General features: G+C 44.2%; 2 protein-coding genes across 8 annotated transcripts in view; one reads left to right on the forward strand and one right to left on the reverse strand.

Moving 5' to 3' along the window:
• Window positions 1-21,531, forward strand: part of BRF1 (BRF1 general transcription factor IIIB subunit) — a 171,026-nt gene that overhangs the window by 79,042 nt on the left and 70,453 nt on the right. For 2 of the 3 annotated variants that reach the window (XM_086463613.1, XM_086463611.1), the window contains exons 5-8: window positions 352-424; window positions 8,607-8,756; window positions 10,345-10,438; window positions 20,860-20,986. In XM_086463613.1, coding sequence (XP_086319739.1) covers window positions 352-424; window positions 8,607-8,756; window positions 10,345-10,438; window positions 20,860-20,986 — 444 coding nt within the window. The remainder of the gene's footprint in view (window positions 1-351; window positions 425-8,606; window positions 8,757-10,344; window positions 10,439-20,859; window positions 20,987-21,531) is intronic. The other variant, XM_086463614.1, reaches the window with a different exon arrangement.
• BTBD6 (BTB domain containing 6) lies at window positions 2,034-5,291 on the reverse strand. Of its 5 annotated transcripts, none has more exons than XM_086463619.1 (5): window positions 5,083-5,291; window positions 4,519-4,819; window positions 4,151-4,241; window positions 3,764-3,882; window positions 2,034-3,561 (listed from the first exon to the last, which is right to left on the reverse strand). In XM_086463619.1, exons 2-5 carry the CDS (start codon window positions 4,728-4,730, stop codon window positions 2,529-2,531), a joined length of 1,455 nt encoding a protein of 484 aa, XP_086319745.1. In that variant the 5' UTR covers window positions 4,731-4,819; window positions 5,083-5,291; the 3' UTR covers window positions 2,034-2,528. The 5 variants fall into 5 exon arrangements, with proteins under 5 accessions (XP_086319745.1, XP_086319744.1, XP_086319743.1 ...); XM_086463618.1 differs by lacking the exon at window positions 5,083-5,291 and having other exon boundaries at window positions 4,519-4,625; window positions 4,689-4,870; XM_086463617.1 differs by lacking the exon at window positions 5,083-5,291 and having other exon boundaries at window positions 4,519-4,637; window positions 4,689-4,870.

Here is a 21,531-nt window from a genome sequence, read left to right on the forward strand (position 1 = left end):
ATATACACACTGATATTATACTAAAGTCTACTTAATGCTTTTTAGATATTAGGTGACAACTGAAAAATTGTCCAGTTTTTCCATCAGCCCACTGAAGAGCATGATGAACAGCTTTTAATTTTTTCAGTGTAAACTTATGCTTTGATTTACAATGTTAATTTGTGCAGCTTTTGACAAGCACCAAGTATTATTCTATACCTATGAATATTGCTTGTATTACTTCAATTTAATTTTTTTAAAGCAGGTTAAGATTTAAAAGTTGGTGGGTGTTTTTCCCTTTCTGTATAAATGTTCTATTAAAAACATTTGTGGTTTAAGATTTAAAGATTTTTTTTTTTTGTCTTTTAATAGGTGAATGTCTATGTGCTGGGAAAAACTTTCCTTCTGTTGGCCAGAGAACTCTGCATAAATGCTCCAGCCATAGGTATTTTTTTTTATGCGTTGACTTTTGAGTATTTGAGTGTATTTTCTGCATGGTTACTTGACAAGAATATATATGTATGTGTGTCATATATGCATAGTATTGTGTGCTAAATACCAAAGTGGTAACTTAAAAATGAAGCTGGAATCAATCCAGGCAGAAGAGCATTGCTGACTATGAGAGCCTGTTCTCCTTTATGTAAGAGTTTTTTTGGGAGCTAGATGCTATTTGTTGCTTTTTTTGAGTAGTTTGGGCCAGACTAAGACAATGGGCTGATGTACAATTTGTGTGCATCTGCAAGCGCACACAGGCCTGTCACTCTTCAGTTCCAGAGATGCAACATTTGATAACTATTATTTGCCAAACTTACTATCAGTCCATCACCTATAGCTGAGGTGTTCAGTGCCTGAAATACAGGTGGCTTGATGGAAAATGAGGAGCAACTTCATAACAGTGATAGGAAGGTGGGTTTTAACTTGTCAAAAGGGCAAAACCCCTATTGTCTATGCTGTAACTTTTAAGCCGAGGGAATTCATGCCAAAGAGAGTGCATTTATAGAGAGGTCTTACGACTGTTACCCACCTCTGCACAGGAATCTTCTTCCTGTATCTTTACCCACTCTCACTCTCCTTAATCTGTACTGAGAGAACCAGATGGTTTTGTGTTCAAGAACACCACATGCACAAGCGTTCAGAGGCATTCAGCTGGGCATGTAACTGCCTGCCTTTGCAGCAAGAGAACCAGCAGCTTACATACTGAGCATCGTCATAACAGCATCCAGATAGTACATGGCAGCGCTCAGCTATTGGCCATCGTGGCGCGCTGGCTTTGTTAGCGTAGCTTGATGTCTGGAAGAAAGTTGGTTTTAGTAATTTGGTTTCCTTCTTATTTTTCATTACTTTTTTTTTTTTTAAAGACAGACTAGGTAGAGTTTGTATTGCAGCTTAATTTCAAGGTGAAAGTATTTTTAATAGGCTCATCTGTAGTGATTGTCAGACCCTTGAGAAAAACACCTACTTTTAGTGCTCTTTGAGAGAAGTGAAGGGTACTAGCTATAAAATGAGTGCTGACAGTGGATGGGACTGTATTTTTAGGAAAAATAGGGGGAAAGGAGAGATCAAGCAGCTTTTATTTAAGGTGGTTTATTTCTAATTAATAATTTTGAGTGAACTTAAGACCCTATTACAAGTATTTCTAATATCTGCTCCTAAATGTGAGATGGGGTGTATGTTTAGATAGGAGCTGCCAATATTGCAGCTCTGGGCTAAGGCTGGGATGAAGCCCGTCATTGCATTAAGCTTTGTCCATATGTCTTGACTCTGTCCCTTCAAGTGGAGTGCAGTTTGACAGGTGAAAGTGTCAGTGCTGCTGTTTGCTGGGAAGGCTGGAGGATAATGCAGATGATGCGTGTAAATGGGCAATAGAAGCTTTCAAACATAACCACAGGATGATTTTGATCAACTTTGATTACACTCCTGGTTTGTCTCTGTTCAGCTTACGCAACACACAAAACACCCTGAGCTTCCACATATGTCAGCTCCCTTTTCTGTGAAGGGAAAAATAAAGGCTGCTGATGAATTCTCAGTTACCAGGCAAAGGAACCTTTGCATTTGAGGTGAGAGCTCATGCCCCGTATAGATGCATACAGGGGACAGACTACAGCATCACCACCCCTGTTAACTGTACTGTAGATGAATTAACAGACATGAGCCATAAGATCAGCAATGATCAAGTACACAGGATTTAGGGCAAGTAAAAATGTTTTATATTTCACAGATTTGTAAACTGCTCTAGTTTAGAACATTCTGTTTAAGTCAGCTGCAGTCTGCAAGTTAGTTATCTATATACAAAATAAATGCACAGTACGTGCGAAATTTAACATTTTTCTGCTTGTTGCAGTTTTAATAATTAAGTCAAATAGCTTATGAATAAATAAAATAAGATTAAATTCAAGAGCATTCCTTCACTTATTTGTATAGCCTGATGTAGCAGATAGGTAAGTAGCGTAACATTCCATACTGCTGCAGAGTTTGTAGTACAACTGAAAAAAAAAAATCCCTTAATGTGCATCATTGCAGTACTGGAATACAATCAAAGTTGAAATGCATCATGCATAGAAAATGAGCTCAGGTATCTGTCCTCCTTGTACTCCGGTTCCATTAGTACTGTCCGAGGAGCACTGGAACTGGAACGTCACTTTCCCGCACTGCACTTCAGTCATTCCCTCTTGCCCAAAGTAACTGAGTTCGTTACCATCAAGAATAGCACTTACATTGTAAAATGTGTCTTGCTCAACCTGCACAGGGTGTTCAAACCACACAGAGAAAGTGTTACTGGAGCCGTCAGAGGTAAACTTTGTCAGATTTTGAGCAAGGACAACTCCTAACCGCTTCAGTTCAATTTTGACGCTGTATTCAGCTTTGCCACAGCTCGACCCATACAATCCCAGTCCTGCTATAAATATCCGTTTGTCTACAGCAAACTGAATACTGTCACATCGCCCTCGGTACCTCCACTGATTGCTGCGGTATGCAGACGACTGAAACCGATGGCATCGCTGAGGTACAAGTCCTTTTCTTTTTGTCAGTGGAAACTCTAGTTTGGGTTTATTTGCGGCTGTGTACCATAGGAATATGTTGTGAGTTTCCTCAAGGGTGAGGATGTCAGACTGGGCAGCTCCGTTGGCAAACTCTTCCAAAGTCATGGTTGGAATCCGCACCAAGTACAAAGCTTTACCTAATACATTCCTCTTGTTGCGCGGCGTAACCGGCAGCCCTTGCCTTTTGCATTCAGCCTCTGCCCAGTTGAGAACAGCTTCGAAAACTACCACTTCCTTGGTGTTGAGGGCCTCCCGGGTTACAATGATTTCTAGTGTTTGTTGATCTATCTCACAGAAGCCCTCTGACTTCAGTGCCATTTCTGCTTGAGCATCAATCACTTCCCAGCAGCGCTGCGTCAGCTCTGGCTCCTCAAAGAGCCTGCTCTGAGACAGCAGGACACAAGCGTTCTTCGCTTCTAAACTGGTCTCCAGAAAATTCACGCAAGCCTTTGCTAGGGCCGGCACGATGTACTTCTTGGCAGCGTACAGCGTAGCCAGAACAGTGTCAGCTTCCAGGTCTATTTCGTCACTATACATGTATCTAGATGGAGAAAAAAATTATAGGCCATGAAAGATTGATCTATGGTCATCTTTGCTGGCAGTGAATCTGACATTCAGTATTTGTCAGCACATTAAGTAAACAGTAATAACTGCATATTGCACAATGCCAATTAGGAGATGTCTATTTTATAAGCTACTTTGATTCTGTCCACATAATTAGTAGACTTGTAGTGGGCACTTACTTTAATAGGATTAGAAAGGCTGCAGGTTCCACATCTGGTATATGGATTTCGGATTTGACCTCTGCAAGATCGCCATAAAACATAGCGTAGAAGACAGAGCTACCAACTGCCAAAACATACTGGAAAATAAAGAGAGAGAAGCCTCAGTAATACGTACTGGTAATAGCTGAGCGTGCTGGCTTTCGATAAGAGCTACGCTTAGGGAAAGTTAAAAGCTGCAGCGGAGGCAGAAGACTGCCTTACGACTGTTCCCTTTAATTGCAGCCTATGTGAATTACTTCTGGGATTAGAAGAGAGCTGTAATTAGGAAAAAAAAGTGGAACCTGTAAGGCAGGGGGAGAAGGCGACATGCACAGCATTAAAAAGCCAAAAATTATCTGCACAAACCTTATGGGCAGGAACTTTCTTGGACGCCCCTGGCGGGCCCACGATGAAGTGGACGTCGGCCATGAGTTCGTTATTGAACATCAGCGCGTTCCTGCAAGCGAGGGGAGGGGGGGAGAAGCCCCGTTAGCCGCCGGCAGCCCCTCGCCCGCTGCCCCGGCCCCACTGGCACACAGCCGCCCGCCCCTCCCGCCGGCGTCCCGTCCCGTCCCCCCGCCTCGGGGGTCCGTCCCCTTCCCGGGCCGCCCTCGCCGGGCCGGCCCAGCCCTCACGCCCGGGCCTTGCCGCAGGTGCACAGGGCCGGGCACCGCGCTCGCCCGCCCTCCCTCCTTGCCTCCCCGCCGGCCGCCCGGGGAGGGCCCGGCCCTTACCTCTCCCGCAGGGTGGGGTGGAAGGACTGCCAGTTGGCGCTCTCCAAGTTGTTGTTGTTGAGGTTCTGGAGCTGGGGCGGCGGGGGCGGCTGGGCGCTCTGCTGAAGCTGCAGGGCGTTCTTCTTGCTGTTGGCTGCGGTGGCGGCGGCGGTGGCGGCGTTGCTGTTTGCTATGTTGGTGTTGGTGCTGGCAGGGTAAAGTTCTGCGGCCATCTTCTTCTTCAGGGACAGGGGCACTATCTCATAGCATCCTGGCACCTTGCCGTTTGACCTCACACTCTTTTTGGACTTCTTTAAGGTCTCTGGAAGCAGAAGAAAAAAAGTCAAACACTTCATGATCCTGCCATTGAGGCAACCATGGGGCAGTGGCATGAGCAAGAGAACTAACAAATCCCAAATGCGAGTCCTACTATCTGGATATTTTGTATGCTTCTAGATGCAGGGCGGCTTTTGGTTTGGTTTTTTTTTTTTTTTTGGTGTGTGTGCGCGCTCTTTGGTTACAAGCCCGACGCACCTTTCCGGGGGGAAAGGGATGATGCTGTATCGGATCGGTGCCAGCGCTCACCTTGGCGTGAAGGGGGGGTCCCAGCCTCCACGGCACTGCCACGATTGCAGTGGGGAACTCGAGCGGGGCTGGCAGGCAGTTCCTTCCCCCGAGGAAAAAGGAGAGAAAAAAATAATAGTAAAAATAAAAAAAAGCCAAGCCAGAATCCAGCAACGCAAGCCCACAAATCCAGCCGAGGCGGTGGGTCAGGAGCGAGAGTCAATCCATAAATCCTCCGAGCGCAGCAGCCCGCCGAGGGTGAAGCGCAGCCAGCCGCCCGAGCTCCGCTGCCAGCGACCGCGCTCCGCTCCGTCCTTCCCCGCCCGGCGGGGGCACATCCGCGCCGGGCCGGGCCGAGGCGAGGCGGCGGCTCTCCGCAGTCCCGCTCCCAGGCGGCCCCGTCGCCGCCGCCGCCGCTCGCACCAACTTTCCTCCTCTCTCCGCGGCGGCCGTCGCCACACGGCGCTGCTCCTCCGCGCTCCTCCCGCCCGCGTCGGGGGCGTTGCTGGCCGCCCCGGCTCCTCCGCGGCGGGCGGGCGGCGCTGCCCTCGGCGCTCCCCTCACGGCGGCGGGACGCGGCGCTGCGCGGCCGGGCTCGGCGCGGCTCTGCCGGGCCCTGCCTCCGCCTCCCGGCCTAATAGGCAGCCGCCGCGCCGCGCGTCACGGCCGCACGCGCCAATGGAGAGCGCCGGGGCGCGGTGGGGGGAACCGCCCCCCCGCCCCGCCGTGTGTCAGTCTTCCGCACGCCCCGGTGTGCACCCCCCCCCCCGCCCCCCCACGCGCCCGCCCGGGGGCGCTGCGCCCGCGGCACCGGCCCGGGGGCGCTTCTACCTGCGCAGCGCCCCCGCGCCCGCCCCCCTCCTCCGCCCCAGCCGGCACCGGGAGGAGGCCCCGCAGTCCCTCCGTGCCCCCACTCCCAGCCTGACTACCGCAGCGGGAACGGGGGCGGGGACACGGGGGACCGGCCCGGGGGCTGCCGTGGCGGGGCGGGGCGGAGCGGAGCCCTCCCCAGCGGACCGCCCTTCCCGGTCGGCCCGAGTGGGGGCGCCGCCGCGCCGCACACCGCCCCGCTCCGCTGCTGCGTAGCTCCGCGGGGGCAGCCGGGCCGCCGCGCTGCCCCGCCGGGGGCGGCGCCTGGGGCGGCTGCGGGCGGCGGGGGCACGGCCGGGACGGAATTACATTAGTCGAGGGAAGTTGCGGGGGATTTTCTGGCCCTTTTTTCGCAGCCCCGAAACCGCCGGGCCCCCGTTGTGCGGGCCCTCCCGGCCTGGGTCCCCGCTCGCCTTCCGGGGGGGGTTTCAGCGGGGACCGACCCCCCTCAGCCGCGCTCGCAGTACCCGGTCCCGCGGGGGTGGGCTGGCAGCGGGGCACGGCTCCGCCTCCTCGCCCCGGGACGGCCGTCCCGGTTGCCTGTTTTGGTGGGGAAGTCGCTCTTTTAAACAGTTTCCGAGAATTTTGTCTGTATTCGCGTTAGTGACTCTGTGGCATCTAGGTTCTGCCAAAAGCCCAAGTTCCAAGTCATGAATGGGATCGAGAAAGAAGGGAAAGTCTTCAGAAAAACGGGTGCTTCTTTCTTAAAAAATAGAATAATGTTTTTCTTGCTGTCTGCTTCCTGGCCCTCTCAGTGCCCGTTCTGGAAAACCGATGGGTTTTGCTCCACTTGTGCAAGGGTTTCAGTGCCAGGGGGCTCCCTGAAGGCAAAGGGGACTCCACTGGGAGCAGGGCACCCTCAGTGCATCTGTGCTGGTTTAGTACCTGTGGAAGGAATCAAGGTGTTTGGGTTCTACAGCTTCTAAAAAAAATACTATTTTTTTAAATGTTTGCATCCACGCAGGACGTGTTTTTGTTAACCTTGGTCCTGCAATTAATTTATGCATTGGTAGTGTTACTTTCTAGCCGTTTATGGCCTCTTTAAGGCTGTTCACTTAAAACCCGCTGGTGTATTTATTTTCTGACTGTTTGGTAGCTTCAGAATTTAAATTAACGATGTGCAATGTTTTGTCAAATGACCTGTGGGCATGAATGCCAGCAAAAATGTCTGAACAGCTACAGCGCAAATGTGTAAATGCTCCCGAAACTCAGCTCGGACTTGCTTTGCTCTGCTCTGCTCCGGCGGCGCTGAAGTCAGGCCCTGTCGGGATAAGAAGAGATGGGAAAGCAAAGCTTTGTAACATGGCACGTGTTTCTGTAGTGCAAAGAGCAAAGTTTAAATATCTGTTGAACCCCAGGCTCTCAGTTCTGAAAGGGGGTTTTTTGTTGTCGTATTTTGGAATTGGCCATTTCTGTTGAATACCGTTTTGTAAAATCATCCTTCGAACTACAGAACAGCTGCCCTTAAGAATCACAGGGATCGGTTAATCTTTCCTAAACCTCTGATTTTTAGGGTCATGTTTAGGAGTTGACTGCACTGTGGCATTTCTTCAGTTTTGAGGGAGATGTGTTTGGAAGTTTTTGTTTGATAAATGCTTTCATTTAAATGCTTCTGCAGGGCTGACAGGCGTAATCACCTACGGTGTGATCTTGGTAATTATGGATAACAACAGGGCATCATTGTTAGAACTTGATGCTAGATGAAACTGCTTTGATTAATTGTAAATCCGTAAGATTGTTCCAGTGTTTCTAGCTGAATTTTCCTCTTTATCAGTTTAAGTGCCCACACAGGGGATCAGCTAAGGAAATTGAGTTGAGACTTAATAGTTAACAATTTACCGTACATCATGGATTTTCGGTCCAGTGATAAAAGGCTGGCAGGAAATGAGAAATTGATACCTCAAATAAGAGTAAACATGTGTTAAGTGTAGCTTTTACAAGACTGTTTGATAAATTATAAATTGGTTTAGGCAAAGCACAGTCCATACTGACATATTTCTGTTAGTTTGAATCTGATGACACCAACACTTGAAATAAATTTATACATCTGGAGGCAGATCCGTAGCTGATGTAAATTGTCATAGTGCTGTTGACGTTAACTGGCTTCCAGCAATTGATGCTGATGGAGAATATGCCTTAGTATCTGTAATAAAGAGTGTTTTGTGTTGTTGGAATATGAGTCAGAGCTGGAATTAACTTTGAAGGTGTAAGCAGCCTTTTGTTAGGGCCATGGGATTTTAGTAAACAAATTTTTTTCGAAGCTTAGTTTGTAGTTAGGTGTGAGATGAGACATTCAAGTTACCTTATTTGTTACTTTACAGGAGATGTTAAAAGTTTTGTGTCTAAGTCATATGCTCATTCTGCGAAAGCTTCCAAATACTTATCTTCATGTGTAATTTCACTGATAGTGGTAACACTGCTCAGGTGTCGGAGTCAGCATGTGCAGCCTTGGACCCCGAAAAGCATGTAAGAAGAACTTTGAGCAGTGCTTTACAGGTGTCTTGTCTGTAAAGCAAGAAAGGATTTTGTTTTAGCTTAACTAAAGAGGTGCTTCTAAAGAGAAGAGACGTGAAGCGAGCCAACCATGACAGCACTGCTCAGTGCTACTGCTCAGATACTGCGTTTCCTGTATCAAAGGCTAGAAGTAGAAATAATTGTATTACTTTCTGTTGCAGATCCGTGTTTATATATTCCTCGTTTTGCACACATGCTGGAGTTTGGGCAGAAGAACCATGAGGTGTCCATGACGGCTCTCAGGCTGTTGCAGAGAATGAAGCGGGACTGGATGCACACTGGCCGCCGGCCCTCTGGGCTCTGCGGAGCGGGTATGTCAGATGCTGGCTGTATCACTTCCCCTGCAGCGGGTTGGACGGGAGATTCTGGGAGCTGGGAACAGATGAGGACTTTCTCATTTCCTCGGTGACGCCGTGTTCTCTGGGTTTTGTGCTGTCAGACACCTGCAGATTATGTAGGTCTTCACTGAAATATTTTACGAAACTCAAACTTGATTTTTGCCCTTTCTCCTACATTACTTGCTCAGATCCTTTGTATCTTACGTTTTGGACTTTTTTAACCTCCTTTCTGGTGCTCTTCTCGCCCACACTCTCTGCAAGCTCTAGCTGCTAAAAGGTTTTTTTGTCAGCTAAAATGACACCATTAGTGCAAGCACTTTGATTTGTGTCTTTACACAGAGTCTTATGCAAGAAATGCCCTCTTTGACCTGTTCTGTGAAATTATTTTCCTCTCCTTCATCTTTTTCCAAGATCCATTGCTGTCATGATGCTTACAAAAACCCTGCTGGTTTGGGAGGGCTAGGTTAAAAGCTAGTCAGTGCCAGCCAGTGAGGTCAGAGTAACAAAGAGTGTAGACAGTCACAGAGTTCATGTATGCGCTTTATTTTATTTGAAAGATCCTACACGTGCATGCTGAAATGAGAAATAGGGCTGAAACCTTAGGGAACCCAGGACTGTGCAAATCTTCTTGAAATTTCTAGCCTCTTTTTGTGATGGTACTTGCTTATTACACATTGCTAAAAATTTGAGTATAGACTCAATGGGAGACCAGCTTGGTCTTTGATTCACTATGTAGACTATATCCACATGAACAAGTAATTTGATCCAACAGACATGGATCAACAGATTGAAGCAGGTGGTGGTGAGTCCCCTGCATCCGTCCATGCATTGTGCGGTTCATGTGGTGCACTGTGGGCTGGGTTTAGTTTGGTTCCCTGGCCTAAATGTCTGTGCCACACATTGTTTGAAGGACTGGTGGTTAGTTCAGCTCCTGATGTTCCCATTAGGAACTTGGAGCACTTGAAACGCATCCCTGAAGTGGAGCTCTGGTGTCGCTTCCTGTGAAAGGATGCGCTTTTGCATGCTTGAAGCTGTTCTGTGCACTGAGCCACTGCGCCGTGAGTGGGGGCGATGCTTCAAAACAGAGCTAGTACTGTAACTGCAACCAGTACTAGTTGTCTAGCTGTAGAGAGGGTCTTGCAGGAGAGCACTTGGGCACTAGCAAGACAGTGATAGTGAACAACTTAAGTAGATTCAATGTTTCGATGGAGATCTTTTTACTCAGGACTAGTAAATTCTGCTAAAAAGGTGATAACTTTGAAAATACGTGATCAATGAGATGTTCTTGTGCTGTATCTTAAGTAGCTGACCGTGTTTTCCCAAATGTTAAAGCACAGAGTTTTTCGGGGTGCAATTTGCAATAGCTTAATTTTGTTGGGTAGGGAGCAAAGTTTGTAAAGTCAAGTCAGTCACCTGTATTCAGGGACACAGCTGAGCATCAGCACTTACAGCTCTTTAGCTGAAGGCAGGGGCAAAGAGAGGGTATAGTTATCTGACTGTTTTCTGCTTTTCTTCAGGAAATTTTCCTTTTTGACATTGACTTTCCCTGCTTATTCTCTAGCTCTGCTAGTGGCAGCAAGAATGCATGATTTCCGACGTACTGTTAAAGAGGTCATCAGGGTGGTCAAGGTTTGTGAGTCTACATTAAGGAAAAGGTCAGTGCAGTTTTATTGCTTTTATCTTTCGTTTACAGTACTGAAAAGTGGTGTAGTCTAAAATGAATGTATGTTGGAAAAAAACAAGTTCTTTTCAGAAGTGCCAACAATAAAATAAGTAGAAAGTGTTTCAGCTGGTCGTTTTTAAGTACTAACACCTACTTCTTATGTAAGGCCTCAGATGCTTAGCAAAAAATAGTAAGGAGCATTGTGCCCATTTAACAGGTGAAGAGTTGAAGGCAAAAAAGTGTTGGGTCAGAAATGTTAACAGTGTTGTCATGTCCTCAGAAGAAATAATTGATTGATTCTCAAACCTGAGGGTGTACTATGGGATTTTTTTTTCATTAATCCAGAATACAGTGCTGAACAGTCTTGTCCTTTAGCTGTTATTGTACAGAACTTCTCAAAGTATTTTGCTGAAATGTTCATTTTCGATAGTGTTGCACTGCTAATAAGTAGAAGTCATTGCAGTTAGTCTAATGATAAGTTCATTGACGGGGTCCAAAGTGGAATTATCAGCAGAATGTGAGCCTGAAAGAGGGAATTTCCCAAGTACCTTTGGTATGTTTGGGTTTTTAAAGATCTGGTAGTACTTTCCATATTTTGATGAAATAAACAGTCGTCCCGTTTCCCTCATTTTAGTTTTTAAAAGTTGTAACATTTTCTTTCCTTGTAGGCTCGGTAAAAAATGACCTAATGGTGAAATACCATGCTTTCTGTTGCCCCCAGTAGGACAATTTTGTACCACCAGTATATTCTGAGGTTTGTTCCACCAAGGTCTGCTTTCAGAAAGCTCCCCTACTGTCTCTCTTTCTCTCCACCTTGCTGAGACCAGCTTGAGCACATCCAGCCAAGTCTAATACTTGTCAATAATATTCACTTCTTAATTGTGAAAAATGTTTTTGCCTCAGATCATCCATTTGTGGAACAGGAATGATGCTGTTTCCCTACCATGCAAGGGTGGTATAGGGATAAATTTAAAGTGTTTGAAGTGCTTCCAGGTACTACATCTGTAAGGATGGAGCAGTACAAATGCCAGTTTTTTCTGTGGTCAACAGGTCATGTTTTTTAGCGTGCATTTTGTATGATTAATGATTTGTGCACCAACAATCTACTTCAAGATGCTTTAGTTAGATAGTTTGTTCCTACTAAGAAAATAAGCATAATAAATTAGAGTTGGAAGGAAAATTAATTTGAGCAATTGTTTCAAGTGAAGGAATCTTACTTCAAAATTCATGCTTTGAAATGTTTACTCAAGTCACACACATCAACTAAAATGACAGCGTTATTTACTTTGACAGGGTAAACGTGACAGCTGAATTATTTTCAGGCAGCTATAATTACAACTGTATTTATCACGAATCTATAAATTTGATTGATGTTTTTCAAATAAGAGCATGTTATATAGTATTTAACGAAGGCAAATAAAAAAAAATACCTTTGAATAACTCCTTCTGCACTCCAGTTTTTTTCCTTTTCTTTCAAGAATTCATCTCAAAATGCCGTCAAGTAGAAGTTGTCTAAATTAATAAGAATTTGTTTCACGTTCTTAAAAATTTCTTTGCTTCTCAATTTGATGTACAGTTTTATTTCCTTTTAATTAGTGCTATAGTTACTCTGGTTTGTAAAGAGCTACTGCTGCTTTGTGCATTGTGAAGGTGTGGAGTGTCGTTTGGCGAATGCTCATTAATGGACGGCGTTGGATGCTATGCTCGCTGCTGATGGCTTTGCCCTGACAGCTCTTGAAGTGAAACCAAACAGGAGTCCACATAACGCTGAAACATCCAGCCCGCAGGTTCTGCTGTGTGGTTTGATTTAGCTCCCAGTTGGCTACATGGCTCCTGGGGAAACACAGACCATGAGAAGATGGATTTGCTTTCGGTGCCACCGGAATTCCATGGCAGCAATCTGCAAGGGAAGGGGCAGCACTGACATGAGGTGCCTTCTCCCCCTGCCCTGTGGAGGCATCCCAGCAGCCTGGACGGGGGGGGCAGGGCTGTGTTGATCAGTGGCTTGGCTGAGGATGCGGGAGCGATGCTTTTTAGGAAAGCTCTGCTTGGCTTCCTGTTTTGGGAAGGCCCTCAGCGAGGGGTGGCAGCCCCTTGAAGGGGGGGTGCCCTAAGAAGTGTACTATTTCTGATCCTGTGCAGTGCAGCTGATGCGACTCTGTGAGAGGAGATTAGTTCACCCTGTTGTCCATCAGCTGGAGATCACCAAGCCCTATGTGCCCTTGGTCTATCGCCTCTTGCAGTGCTCTGTACTGGAGGAGGAGCTCTTAGGAGGAGGTTCACAAAAATGTGACATACCTTTAGATCATAAAAATGAATGACCCGATCATAAAGAAAATCTGTTTTGGAAGCAAAAAGCAACAAAGAATGGCCCATGGACTCTGTCACTCATCTTCTAATCAAGAGTTCTTAATTTAACCTGTTTGGTTACAAGCCAGTGTGTGTCTGTTTTTAATATGCATGAGTTTTTGGTAGTATCTTGGTAAGAAAACTTCATAGTTACTTCACAGGGCCTTCTAGCTTTATGTTTGGAAGCATACAATTAAAATGTAAAGCTTGTTGCTGTTGAAAGTGAACGTATTAAATATTAATAAATGCACTGATAATTCTATCTCATTTCCAGTTTAATTGAAATGATATTAATTTATATATCACTTTATACAGTCAAAGTACTGTACAAATATTAACTAATTAGTCAAATTGTTATTTTCTGTGTAATCATCTGTGGAGATAGGAGAAATTAACTTTTAATAAACCCAGCCCTTTTATTTAGTTTAATCCTCACGTTTGTGCCTGTGTTCAATGCACCTGTCTTTGCTGCTGCCTTTTTAACCTTTACATACTCTGCCCCTTCATCTGTTTATTCACCTATTGCATACTTTCTTTGCATACTAAATTCTGTCTTGTCTGCAGTGAGAATAATTTTTGTGGTATTAGTCCATTGTGCATTATCTAACACTGTGCGGCCCTTACGCCTATTTGAAGATCTTAGGCACTTCTTCAATAGAAATTAAAAAAAAAATCAGCTTATCTTTGTTAACACTTGCATTTTACTTCTTTGGCTTACTGTCTTTATCTTTAAATTGAGCTGCTTTTTACATAAAAATATTTCTTTCAGTTCCATAAAGTACTATCTGTTAAAAAAACTGTTTGTGATGAACTTCAGAAGAAGTAAAGCTTCATTTAGAAGGAATTGGAATGAAAGGCCAGAATGGGTTTAAAGGGCTCATTTTTGAGGGGAATGTTTTTTCTCACAACAAAATAGCATTTTTGGGGAAGGAAGAGAAGACTTGTTACAAAGGAACTCCATTTATCAGTTGGAGATGCTGCAGAGACTTTCATAAATGGGGTCCGTTGCTCATATCCTGGGAACTCAGCTACAGCCCTTTCAATGACTGCGTTGGTAATTTTCTCGAAAAATTAAAGATTCATGCATAGAGATAAATGTATTGCCTACAGCTTTTCTTACTTTCATTTCTGCAATATATAGCTCACATAAACTTCATGTCCAAGCTCCCAGTGCAGTCTTAAGCCGGGTAGATGTCTGTGAGAGCAGGCAAAGTGAGGAGCAAGTTGCTATGAGTCCAGAGTCAGGGTGGGAAGAGAAGGTAACAGGAATGTGCATAGCTGCGAGGTGGCCGTGAGGTTACATTTTCCGAAATACCAAAGGTGTGTCAAGGCCAGGGCTGAAGGAAAGGTGTGGAGAAGTCTATGTTTGGCTGTGATCCAAGTGAAGCCATGTCAAAATCTCTTGAAAGGTATCTGATGGCCTGTATCAGAACTGGTGTGGCCAGCAGGAGCAGGGAGGTGACCGTGCCCCTGTACTCGGCGCTGGTGAGGCCGCACCTCAAATGCTGTGTGCAGTGTTGGGCCCCTCACTACAAGAAGGACACTGAGGTGTTGGAGCGTGTCCAGAGAAGGGCAATGAAGCTGGTGATGGGTCTGAAGAACAGGTCTTGTGAGAAGCAGCTGAGGGAACTGGGGTTGTTTAGCCTGGAGAACAGGAGGCTGAGGGAAGACCTTATCGCTCTCTACAACTGCCTGAAAGGAGGTTGTAGTGAGGTGGGGGTCGGTCTCTTCTCCCAAGTAACAAGCAACAGGATGAGAGGAAATGGCCTCAAGTTGCACCAGGGGAAGTGTAGATTGGACATTAGGAAAAATTTCTTTACTGAAAGAGAGGTTTAGTGGGCACGGTGGTGTTGGGTTGATGGTTGGACTTCATGATCTTAGAGGTCTTCTCCAACCTTATGATTCTATGATTCTGTGAATTAAGTGAGAGCCATTTAACCAAGGTATTTGAGCACAGAGAAAGGTAGAGGATGTTCAGTACATCGGAGTTGTGTTAAGTGCTCTTGGTTGAAGTGTGGTATGAAGAGAAGCGTTCAGAAAACTGGGGAAGTTACTTCGTGTAAAGGAGATTGTGGTGGTGTCTGCTCTGGTCTTAGCTCAACAGCTGTGGAGATCCTTCACTGGCCGCTGTTGGATAAGCATTAAGAAAGTAAATGGAAAAATATTTTATGTCTCCAGTTAAATTATGTCAAGTGGCTCTAGAACTCTTTCTGGTACAGCGAGTGAAATGCAACTTGATCCATGCGGGTTGGTATTGCATACCTTTGTAAGTTGGATTGGCTGTTTTAATGGAAAAAGGTTTTATTTTTGAGGAATCCGATTTCACAGGCAATGGTCCTTTCCATAAATCCAGCTTCTATACATCTAGTAAGCCAATATATGAAGTAGTTTCCTAATATATTGTAGTACTTTGTACTTATTTTTAAAATGTCATTTCAAAATTATTTGGTGTCTTGTTACTTTTGAAACAATAATTGACTTACTACCACTAACTCGGGCTTAGATCTTGTGAACAGTTTTCTCTGTCATTGACTTCCCTCATCTGAGCAGCTGTTAAGAAAATTAAGCAGTGTGCTATTTTTCTTTTCCAGGAGATCATAGAGTGTTTTTGACAGACCACAGTGGAGGAACCATGCAAATGAAACAAATTTTTAAGGAATGCTAGAGCATTTTGTTTCATTAGCACTTGAATCAGGGGGGAAAAAAGAAACAAGAACAAAAAAATCCATGTGGTTTAAACTGACGGACTTCTGGGATGGCCAGGGGGATCTGTCAGTGGGATTACTGGTGGGCCAGCCGTGTGCACAAGAGTTATCCTGAGTTAACCGCATGTGGAAGCGTTTGCAGAAACAGGGCTTTAAAATTTATGCTAATGAATTTATAATAATTTTAGTTCTCTGTTTTGGTGTGAGCAAGTAAAAGCAACTGATTCTAAAGGGTGCTTTTATTTAGTACAATAAATCTTCCAAGGTACCTATTCTTTAATACTTAGAAAAACAACAGAGAGTTGCCAGCAAATGAGCACCATAAATTATTAGTCACCAATTAATTTGCAGTAAATGACTGTGTGTGTATGCTTAGTCCATTGCAAAAAGAGATGAAATGTATTAATGTAGTACACCATGGAAGTTGTTTAAGTGAAAATACTTCTCTTTACAGTTGCATGGGGCAGGGAACACAGACAGACTTAATTTAGCACAGCTTGCTCGAAAAGTTTTAAGTTGTAAAACCACAGTAACTGGATCGCCTCTGATTTTGTCCTTACCTTTAATAATGAAATGCTCATTCATATAGGTTTTAAAAATACCTTTTTTATATTGCTACAAGTACATGTAAAATTATATATATGTACAATGATTACATATTCAAGGAGATTACACTTCTGTTTATTTACATACCGAAGGATACTGGGAACTTTTTTATGTCATGTAAGAAGCATTTAATAACTATTTTTGATACATGTTCTCTATTATGTATCACTTTTAGGGTCTGTTTACATAATTCCATAAATAGTTCATGCATAAACGTATGGCTTGGAAAAAAATGGGGAGAAGGATGATGCAATCAACTGTTAAATTTTTACTATAAAAAGTAGTGATGGTTTGCCACATCAGTGTGAATTCTGAACTTCTGTCCTATGAGTGAGTGCATGGGTTTAGAGTGGTAGACAGCACTAATGAACATCAGGTTAAACCTTGAGTGGGGATATACTGCAATATTTTGGTACTTCACTAGGATACAAAAGTAAATCCCTTACTTTTCCAGAGCTTGCAAATGTTGGAGTTGTCAAATCAGCTGATCTATTACTAGAATATTTATAATTGATGTGACAGTTAAGATTATGTAGATATCGTGTAAGTTATTACTTGGGGTTTTAATTATACTGTTAATTTGTGAAAAATCAGAGGAATTTAATTACCACCACCAGCTTATCTTGCGATAAAATTTTTTTCATATGTCTGCTAACAATGTGCCAATATTCACCTTAGTACTCTTTTTTAATCCATTAATATAATATTTTAAGTACTTTAAAAAAAGCTCTCACAACAGGTAACTTAAAGGCTGACTGCTCAGGTGGAGTTTCACGTTCACACTTTAAAAAACCAGTCGTCTCTGAAGTTATAATTTGTTTGCCTTTCTGTACAGAGGTCCAGCACAAGATACCTGTGCTTTATGCTGTCTGCTTTCTAGAGCTGGATGCTGATTGTGTATATGTAGGAGGACACCGTGGCTTTTCCTAAATGGCCTCTGCTTAGAAGTCCCTGTTGGACTTTGAACTTGGACTCCTGAAGCATTTGTGAGTTGGACTGCAGAAGACCTTGTTCTTTTATGTGCTTTTGTACCCCATTGCTGCAGAATTTCAATTAAACATTAGAACTGAGCCGCTAGCTGCACACAGGAGTCTTTTTTTTCGCTTGGCTGTAGACTGGATTCATAAGTCTCCACTGGACAGTATCCCTGGAACAAAACAAAGTTAAAAAAAACATTGCTCCTAACTTCAAAATGACTGACCCATTTTCCCTTATTGGGAGCTAAATTAAGTGTGAACAGAATCAGTTTACTGTTTGTGCACAAAAGTGCTTTATCAGAAGATGAGGTGTGGTTTTGTCCATAAACGGTTGACACAAAAGCCATGGAAATTTTTCTTCGGAAAAAAAAAAAGGTTGGGGTTAGGGGCAGATGACACCAAGCTCTGGAAAAACTTTTCTCCCAAAGGAATTTGCTTGAAAGAGTTTGCTGTGAGAAACTGTAAGAGGAGGTTTTATACTGGAAGTTGAATCTTAGCCTGAGCTGTAGTGGTTGCCTCTGCTTCAGCTATAAATAGAAAATACTTGTCTGCCAAATTTCAATTTTTAGAGTCCTTTTGAATTTGTGCCAAGGAAATAATATCTTAATTTGTGTATCTGTTTATTTTCCTCCTTCTGTGCATAACTTGAAATGGCAACTCTTATTAGATTTTTTTAGATTATCAGAAGTGCAAAATGAACTTGAATATCATTTTTGTGAGGGGCTTAAAAAATAGCCTGTAGCTGTTATATTTTTTTTGTGAGGGCACTCCCTTGCCCCTGAAATTATTGTGCTTATAATTAAGATGGCGTCAGTTTTCCTTAGCTGCCAAACTAATGTTACCTTGTTTCATGCGGTGTAGACTGCTGCCTGCATCAGTTTGTTGCCTTGGTGGCATGTGTCCAAACACTGGATAAAATTAAAGAAATGTTTAAAAATATGTAGACAGGATATCAGCCAATGTAAAATGTTGAGGCAGGCAAGTGGTTGGCAAACACAGGTATTTATTTATATCAAGTTAAAGGAGAAAATGTTGTGTGAACAGCTCGCTCTCCCACAGAGATGATGCTCAAGCTGTGATCCTGACCATCAGGGATGGTTCATTTCAGGAGGAAGGCTAGAGCCTGGTGCTTAAGACCGTCAAGAAGTGAAGAAATAACGTACTGCTCAAAATGTGGGCTTGCCACTGGGCTGTGCGTACACCGTCACGCTGGCAGCCCTCGCTGCCGGCTGGTCAGCCCTCGCTCTGTTTGGCTTGGATCAGGACTGAGGAAGAGGAGGGCACAAGCATGGGACTGGATGCTGGTGGCCGAGTCAGGTGGTTAAACCGAGCTGTGCTGTGGGTTTGAGCTCCTTGGTAGCACCACCAGCAAACAAAGCGTAGCTCTGCCCTGTCCTAGTGCAGATGCACTGCATGTCTTACGCAAGACCCGTGCTGCCGTTCAGGCTCAGGGCTGAAGCTGGCGCTTCAGGTGAAGCTCGTGCCAGCTGTCGGCACGTCGGTTCAGCCGTGGGCTAACGTCTGATGGGTGCAGGGTACGTGACGTGAGTCACATGACATGGTGGACAAGGAGATGGACAGACAGAGCCGCGGGTGTCCGCAGGGAGATGTGCACGGGGTTAGGTGCTGAAACCCAAGCACGGTCATCTCGTCACCAGCCTTGCTTGATGAGCGACTGGTTTTGCCACTGGAGTATTCTATGTTGCTCCGCGTGCCTGGAGGTGTTGCTGTTTTGGCTGGGCTCTGGGTCTGGCTGCTCATCTCAAACTCGGAGCAAGTGTGGGGTAAACAAACTGGGCATCTTTGCCAAAGTGCGTGTTGGCTTTTTGCAGTGGGAGGAGAATAACATTTTAATGAGGCGAGGCTGTTGGGGAGGAAAAGTCTTGCTGAAGTGGGACTGCCTGTGAGTGCATGATTCATACATGGAGAGATGGATGACTGTAGTTTAATGATGGTGGCTGGGAAGATACATGCTCCTGAAGTGATGCTTGGATTTGTCATTAGGTGAACCCTGAATTAAAATAATAATAACAATGCCCTAGCCAGGTTTTTCCTCTAGCCTGATAGATGAGGCTCCCTCCTGGAGGGTGGGTAATGCATGCTGAAAGCCCGTTAACGCTGAGAAAGATTTCTAGTCTGTTAATTAAAAGCTGGGTGCTGCTGCTGCCAACAGCATCCTCCTCTCCTTTCCAATTTGATCTGAAAGAGAGGAGGAGGGAGCTGGTTCCTGGTACTCTGAGGGAAGGTTTTGGGCTGTCAGTCACTCATATACATGGCTAATTTGGGGCTTTGTGGAGATACCTGCACTCCAAAAACAAGACTGGGTTGCAGAGGCTTTCTTCCCCTCAGCAGCACTAATTCTGGCTCGCATAGCTGTGCTGCTTGCTGTTGGTTTTGCCTAGAGGTGCCCAGCTCTCCCTGCGCATTTCAGGACGTGAGATGCTGTGCATGGCTTGGGGTCTGTGTACCGGGAGCAGGGTGCCTCCAGGCAGTGTCCTGGAGTTACGGCATGCCTACAACCCTTTGTATGGGCTATCTTGTCTTGCTCTTTAGTTTATAAAAAAAGAAATACAGGTACTGTTGAGGATATAGTGAGGGAAGGAGTGTGGGCATGTGCTCTGGGCTTTGACCCTGGAGTTGGTTGGAAACTGGATTTCTGTCCTAGAGAAAATTCCTTCTTTGGAAGGAGTTTTGTTGCAATCAGAGGTAGAGGAGAAAAACACAACTGTGTTTAGTGGGGGAGAAATGGTGAAAGGTCCTGTGCTGGGAGTACTGAATCACAGGTTTTAGTTTCCTAGCTTTGCAGATGGAAGCTGTTGTCAGCTTTGCTTCCTCTGGAAGATGGGAATATTCCGGTGAAGCAGCTGCAGACCCATCATTGCCGCTTTCCCATGGAAAATGTTGATATTATTAAAGGGGCACTTTCTGTCAGAAAAGCATTCTGCCAGACATTTCCTGACCTGGCTTTGTACTTAACCTTTTGTCTCACTTTCTCCATCTGTAAAATGGCTCATTCTCAACCACCTGTATAAAATGCTGAAATTTGTGGATGAAGTTAGGACAACGTGGTCTCGTATAAGATTCAGTTCCTTTGAAAGATTCAGCTGCTTTCATGGCAATTCCCCATGGAGCTATTCCCATCTCTCACATAGGTAGGAACTTTTAAACAAATACAAAGTATATTATTGTAAAATTACATGCATTCATCTCTTCCATCTGTACAAAATGCAGATGATCCCTTTATTTTACTACTGCTTCTGTGTGTCCTGGGAAGATTACTTCTTGTCCCTCTTCCAGTCTGCTGAAGATATGTTATTTTAACATTTGCTTTGCATAAATTAATCATACTATCATATCAGGAATATTTTTGAGCCTACTTCTAAACTGTGATGCGGGTATTTTGGTTTGGGAATCTGTTTTGTTGTTGCCGTTGATAACAAAATCAATGAGACAGGATGAGTTTCTATGTTTCTCGTCTTAGTTTTGTCAGTCCTTAATTGACCGCAGGGGCTGTGGTCTTTCTGTTCAGTCTTTGGTCATCAAAAAAAGCATGTGTTACATACTCTAATAATTCATAAGCTAATTTGTGTTATGAAAAGATATTTCTTTGCAGCAGATGAAACGATTATTATCACTTTGGTTTTAATGTAGTCTGTATTTGAGCCAGAGTTTCTAAGGATGACATGTTTATTCTGTAACTTAGCAGTCTGACAAATTTTATTACTTTTAAAGGAGTTCTTAAAGATGTTATGGTAATGTGCTGTGTGCTTTGGTAGGTTGACAGAGTTTGAAGATACACCAACAAGTCAGCTAACCATAGATGAGTTTATGAAGATTGACTTGGAAGAAGAATGTGATCCTCCTTCATTTACAGCTGGTCAAAAAAAATTGAAGATACAGCAGGTGAATTCTGAATCAGATGATCTCTATATTGCTTTCCTGTCTCCTCCCTCTGAGTATTCCTTTTTGAATCAGTTAATACTAAAGCATAACTGACCAGCCTTTGATAAGGTTTAGTTATATTTATTTTGAGGTTCTTAAGAGAAAGGTGAGCATTAGTGCGCATGATAGCCATTAACTAAAGGATATCTTTTTGTTTTACTGGCAAAGGGATAGCTTCCCAGTTAAAAACCCATATATATATATATATATATATAAATATAAATATAAATATATATATATATATATATATATATATATATATATAAGTTTTTCTCTATAATTTTTGCTCACTCCTCTAGAGACACACGCTCTTTCAGATATGTAGCTTTAAACATCCCCTGATGAGGTATTGAAGTATGTCTGCCACCTTAGCCAGCCGCTGTGGGAAGCACAGAGCTGCTGCTCTCGTTAGTGCAGATCAGGATGTCTGGGTGGCCGAGTAAACGAGCACCAGCTGAGCTTCCGAGTTTTGCAGGACACCAGTGTTTGGTGCTCAGCCCACGACT

The sequence above is a fragment of the Leptosomus discolor genome, chromosome 3, assembly GCF_034619465.1.
Source record: "Leptosomus discolor isolate bLepDis1 chromosome 3, bLepDis1.hap2, whole genome shotgun sequence".
NCBI lineage: Eukaryota > Metazoa > Chordata > Aves > Leptosomiformes > Leptosomidae > Leptosomus > Leptosomus discolor.

Excerpts from the sequence above, each read along its gene's own strand:
- BTBD6 (XM_086463615.1), bottom strand. The coding sequence starts at position 4,889 with ATGCCACTGCCCCATGGTTGCCTCAATGGCAGGATCATGAAGTGTTTG. Across the intron at positions 4,242-4,518 it reads CACCCCACCCTGCGGGAGAG|GAACGCGCTGATGTTCAATA; the intron begins GTAAGGGCCGGG and ends CCTCGCTTGCAG. Across the intron at positions 3,883-4,150 it reads AGAAAGTTCCTGCCCATAAG|TATGTTTTGGCAGTTGGTAG; the intron begins GTTTGTGCAGAT and ends TTTATTTTCCAG.